General features: G+C 52.1%; 1 protein-coding gene across 1 annotated transcript in view; it reads right to left on the reverse strand.

The window, feature by feature from the left end:
* Positions 1-5,792, reverse strand: part of LOC107140738 (fatty acid CoA ligase Acsl3-like) — a gene marked incomplete at its 5' end in the record, with an annotated part of 74,742 nt that extends 68,950 nt beyond the window's left edge. The window contains 2 exons of the mRNA XM_015483932.2: positions 422-579; positions 4,607-5,792. Coding sequence (XP_015339418.2) covers positions 422-579; positions 4,607-5,792 — 1,344 coding nt within the window. The remainder of the gene's footprint in view (positions 1-421; positions 580-4,606) is intronic.
* Between the last annotated feature and the right edge of the window lie 208 nt (positions 5,793-6,000).

Genomic DNA, 6,000 nt, shown 5'->3' on the forward strand with positions numbered 1-6,000 from the left:
GGCCCAGCGCTTGCCCTCCTATCTCCACCCACGTCCCCGAGAGGAACCCAGAGACTTCAGGCTGCACATCAGAGGAGCGCCTAATGACTGAATCTTAGTCCCTGGCCCCTCGTCTGCCACAACCAGGAACACTAGGCGCAGCACCTGGAAGACTTAAAACAGCACCCAACATGGATGAGATGGCTCCCATGGCAGCCCGTGTGGAGAGGAGCCCTGGGAGAGGAGCCCTGGGGGAGGCGCCAGGTGTCAGCGGGATGTCAGGGGGACAGGCACCTGCCCCTCCCAGGAGGCCTTGCATGGAGCCGGCAAGCAGGAGCGTGCCCAAGATGATGCTGACTTCCCGCCACTTTGTTGAGGTTTTCACCCTCCAGGATCCCACAGCTCCTCTCAGGAAGCTGCCGTCTCCAGCAGCTCTGCCCACCGCCTCACAGGAGGGGCCGGACAGCAGCACCAGGTCCCCAGTCTCCCCTTCGGAGAGCCGTCGGGACAGGGCCAAGCTCCGGTTCCATGAGAGGCTCCGGCCCTCCGTCTCCCTCGCGCTGCGGGAGCCCAGGAGCCAGCGTGCACGCAGCCAGGGATCTGCAGAGACCCGGCCCGAAAGCAGGCGTCTGCCGAGAAGCCACAGTTAGGCCCAGGAGCCGGCGGTGGGCGCACGGAGCGGAGCCCGGGGAGGAGCCTGTCCAGGCAGTGGGCCTCCTCCCGGTGCTCTCCAAGTCCTGGAAGAAGCGCAGAGGGAGACAGGCCGAGGGACATGGGAGGAAGCCTCGGACCCAGCCGGGGGAAAGAGCAAACGCGGCACTTCCTGGGAAAGCCCGACCGCGCACAGCGGCCTGCAAGCCGCAGGCCGAGCTCAGCAGCAAGGACTTCCGCCCACATCCGCTCGGGAGGAACCCAGCCTGTTCCCACCACCAGTGACACACATGACAGGGGAAGGTGATTTTAAGCTGGAAATTTGGTGATATGGCCTCCAAAGTCACTCTGAGCCATCCTAGGGTGAATGGATTTACAATTATAAAAATTACTTTTGTAATGCCGGCTGCGCCAGGAGATACGATCAGATGATCATATTGCTAAAATAAAACGTGTTAAATTTAACATTATGGTAATTCTGTCATTTCATTCAAGCCACATGAATTGCCACAGCATTCTGGGTAGGCCATTAGCTTACTCTTTTTACTTATGTTCCTTCTTTTTTCTCTTTTTAATCCCAGAGAAATGGCTGTGATGAGTTGCTAATAAAATGACAAATAGGAACAATCTCAATTCATTCAAAGATTGCATTTTCAGAAAAGACCTGATTCTGATTCTGTGGCGAGCTGGAGCAGGCTCGGTGTCGGCGCAGCACCTGGTCCGTCCCCCGGGGACTCGTCGCCGGGGAAGGAGAGTCAGTGGGTGGAAGGCAGCCCTGCCACAGAGCTGCTGCAGGGCGCCGAGCCAGCAGGGAGCGTGCCAGGCCCCGAGCAGGACCTCAGGCCAGTTTGAGTGACCGCAGAGTTTCCATACCTGGTCACTGTGGAAGGCTCAGAGATCTGAGAGCCCTGCAGTCCTCCTGTCAAAGGCCCTGTCCCCACCGTGCCCAACAGCCACATGCCCGCCTAGCCACACTAAACCTAGTCTTTGCTTCAAGGTTTTCAGAAAGCTTTTGCAAGTGTTGTTGCAAGAGATGGAACAGGGCTCTACCAAGGAGCAGTGGTTCAGTGCTGTTAAGACGCCCAGCTCAGCCTTCACGAGCTGTGTGACTTAAAGGAGTTACCCAACCTCTCTGGGCCTCATTTATAAAAGAGAAATCACAGGAGCCCCTCTAGCCTGGTTACTGCAAGAAGCATGTGACCTAATCCACAGAAGGACCTAGAAGTCACTGGCACTAAAAGTGTCCCTCACATCAGTGTTGCTGTCTGGCAACGCCTGACTCTCAGGGTGAACCATCAACCAGCACTCTGGGCCTTTGCTACACCACTCAGGATTCCTGATGAGTAAGAAAAGCTCACTCACAAACTGTTTCCAACTGTTGTGCCGTCGTGGCAGAAACCAACCTCGCCATTAATCCAATCGACACCTTTCTAAGTTTTAAAACACTGAATTAAACAGGCTAGATTTCAGTTCTGTGGTTTTCTTTCCCTTGATTCTTTTTAGGTCTGAAACATCTTCATAGCTTTATGAGGAGCTGAGGTTCTCTAGACCCCAACCCAGAGCCCCAGGGACGACCACGGCACCCGTGTGATGTGCTCTGCAGAGCCTGGAGCCCTCCTGTATGGCCAGCCAGGTGGAACTTCCCCTGTGTCCACTGCCCGCAGGGTGGGCCTCCTTCTCCCCTCCCAGCAGCCCAGGCAGTGGCCACTCTGCCCATCACGGACACAGTGGGCGCTTCCTGCCTTGCTCACGAGGAGGAAGGCCCTCCTGGGCAGTCTGGACCAACTGCTTTGCCCCCCGACCTGACCACTGGCCTACAGCCGCTTGTCTTCACCCCTCTATCTCTTGGCCATGTTCTTCCAAACGCAGTCACTTCAGAGAGCTTGTCTGTTCCAACTGCATAGAAAAGTTTTAAAAGGACTAAAACTCACACTCTGTCTTTTTATGAAATATAAAATTTTTTTATCAAATATATTGTACAACACTTAATATACAACATGATGTGGTGACACTTAATACTTAATGCAAGTCCTAAAATATACACAAATTGAAACGTAAGTCCTACAACCAATCCCCCCATAAGAATGCCCTTCTCATGACCAGCACGTCAGTCAGTGGCTGCTGAGACACTAAGTACTACTTTCCCTCACGTCCTCCCCAAAGTGCTGTCTGCAGTGGTCAAAATGGTATTTAATATCATGAGGCATTGGATGGTCCAGTGATTAGCAATTATGGGGAAGAGTAGTGAGCTGAATTAATTGGCGGCTGACATATTGACACTGATAGACACCCATTACCTTATAATGGACACTAATGCACAAAAACACACCAAAGCAAATTGGCCCCTGAGCTCCCACTGGAACAGAGTATATTAAGTGCAAGTCAGTGGGCGTCCAGCAGGAAGGCAACGGCTCTGATGTCGGCCTCTAAGTGAACGTCCATCCAGCACGTATCCAAACCTGCCTCCGTGGCTCTCAGCAGCCCTTCTCCTCAGTGGACATTGGCACACTGCCCCTGCCTCCCTTTCAAAGTGGCCTCCCGGGAGCACCGCCCACCCCAGTGGCTCCCGAGTCCTGCCCATCCTCGTCTGTGCTGGTGAGGACTCCAGGTGCCCTGGAGCTAGGAGGCGCCTGCAGAGAAGGCTTCCCTGCATGCTTCCAGGACGCGGCTCCCAGGAACAGAACTCTCCTGCCTCAGCCTGGACACACTAGGGCCACTGCTCTCTGGGTAGTTGTGGGCAAAGCACGTGTCTGAGTTGGTGCGAGCCCACATGGGTGTGGGTGCAAGAGTGTGGGGTGCACGTGTGCGTTGGAGTGTGTGTGTGAGGATGCACACAGGCCCACGGCTCGAGTCCCCGGTGGCCTCCTGTGGCCTCTGTGAGCAGGCCTGGAGACGCTGACGCAGAAGCCAGGAGCAACAGCCTTCCCTCCATGGTGACCTGCTGGGGAGAAGACACCTTCAGGCCATAGGGCACGGTGCAGTTGGTGGCCACTGCGGTGGCACAGCACCAAGCAGACATCTCATTCCAGCTGCGTAACAGGCTTCGCATGCTGCTTACTGAACACGAGTCCTAAAATATGTACTGTCTAAAACACAAGCCTATCGGGTGCATTGCCGCCTGCTCACAGTGTCCCTTTCTCCCACACGTGGACAGGTCACAGAGGTGGGGACAGATACAAGTGCCTGCTGCTATTGCAACGGGAGACAGGGAGGCTGCCGTGCGCCAGGAAGAGCTGCGTGTCTGGGTCACAGTGCCCAAGCTCTCCGGGCCAGCCTCCGGGAGCTCCCTGTCTATCTCGAGCACAGATACAAGGGCCAGACCTCAGCAGCCTTGAGAGACCTGAGGCTGCACAGGGCTGCCACCGCCAGTCTGTCCTGGGTCTGAAGGGCCTCTATCCCCAGGTTTGAAGAAGCCCTGGGAAGTCACGCACTGACACCCCCCGACATCCTCACTGTCGAGGAAAGAGCAGCTTCTGGATCACAGATGGGCATCTCCTCAAAGCCACACAGGCCACCTGGCTCCACCCTTCCTGCCACCTGTGTGGTGCTGCAGATCGGCCTGCAGAGTGTTGAGAGCCACAGCCAAAGGGGCCCCAGCAAACTTCCAGCTGCCAGCAAACTTCCAGCTGCCGGCTGATGATTGGCTCACAGCGGCCCCAGCAACATCTAGCTGATTGGCTCCTCGGCCCCAGCAACATCTAGCTGATTGGCTCCTCTGCGGTGATGCTCATTGGACTGTTTCCCTGCCCTTTCAGACCACGGAGCTGCTCATTGGGGGACTTTTTTTGGCTCCGCCCACGTGACCCAGCCAATCGGCCTCAAGAGCAGGAGGATTGTGGGAGGTGGAGAGAGGCTTGTGTGGGAGAGAGAGGCTTGTGGAAAGCCGGTGGTGGCAGTTGAGGCTCTGAGGATTTTTCCTGAGAGGCTGTTTTGTTTGGTGTGTGTGGTTCTAAAAATAAAGTTAGTTTCTTTTGACAAGTGGCTTCTGAAAGCACTTTCAGGACCTCATTTTCCATTTCACTACTGTTACACAGCTCTTCCCAAGTCCCTTTAAGTCCTTTCTTTCGAGCTAGTTCTGTTAGTTCCTTTTGATTTGGCACAACAAATCCAATGACGTAAGAATGGTAGCTGTTTGCATATGCACAAATGTTATCTATCAGTGGGAGATTCTTCAAAGCTGCCTCCACTTTCCCAAGAGAAACATATTCTCCTGCCTGCAGTTTTACAAGATCCTTTTTACGATCAATAATCTTCAAACAACCATCAGGGTCAAACTCTCCAATATCTCCAGTACAGAGCCACCTCTGCCCATTTTCATCTTCAAAGAAATCAGCTTTTGTTTTTGCTTCATTTTTGTAGTAACCCATTGTCACATTTTGGCCACCAATAAGAATTTCGCCCCTGGGGTGTGGTTTATCAGTATTAAAGTATCCACCTTCTTCCCAGTTCTTTAATTTGATTTCACAGCAAACTAATGGTGCTCCCACTCTGCCAGTATTGTAGTCCCACACTTCTGTAATTGTTCCAGCCCCAGTTGATTCAGTGAGTCCATATCCCTGACCAACAGGACAGCAAAAACAGATATTCATGAATCGCTGTGTGGTTGGAGAAAGCGGAGCACCACCACACAATAAAAGGCGAATATTTCCACCTAGCAAGCCTCGAACTTTGCGGAAAACAAATCTGTCACATAGTGGAGTACTATGCCCTTTGGAAATCTGTTCCATTTTGTAATTATAGGCCAGAATAAACAGATTTCGTTGAAAACTACTCATTTCATTTACTTTATTCATGACATTTTTGTAGATCCGATCCATGATTTCCGGGACAGCTGCCATCAGTGTTGGTTTCAACATGGATGTATCCCCTTTGCTTCCTTTTTTTATTTTTGAAGACTGATCTGCTAAAGTCTGTGGTGAAGAGTAGCCAATGCGGCAGCCGTGAGAAAGACAAACAAGCTCAGCACTTAATTCTAAAACATGGGCCAGGGGCAAATATCCAATGTATACATCTTCCTCTCCCAGTTTGGGAATCCTTTTCGCCATCCCAGTTATACCAGCAATGATGTTACTGTGTGAAATCATGACTCCCTTTGGAAGTCCTGTGGATCCACTGGTATACATGATTACTGCAATATCTGAGGGCAATGGTATTAGATTGGAAGGATCCTGAAGGATGTGAAGGAACTATACAGCCATATGTATTGGATCATCTTCCCGTAAATTTATGGGGACGAGATGTCCTAGATCAATTAGGTTTGACATTAACAAATAACATCAACCAAAATGCACCCACTATTATGACTAGACAAGGTTTTAGGAAAGGAAAAAGATTAGAAAAACAAGAACAAGGTATAGCAGCACCAATACA

Source organism: Marmota marmota, unplaced genomic scaffold (genome assembly GCF_001458135.2).
Source record: "Marmota marmota marmota unplaced genomic scaffold, marMar, whole genome shotgun sequence".
Classification (NCBI taxonomy): domain Eukaryota; kingdom Metazoa; phylum Chordata; class Mammalia; order Rodentia; family Sciuridae; genus Marmota; species Marmota marmota.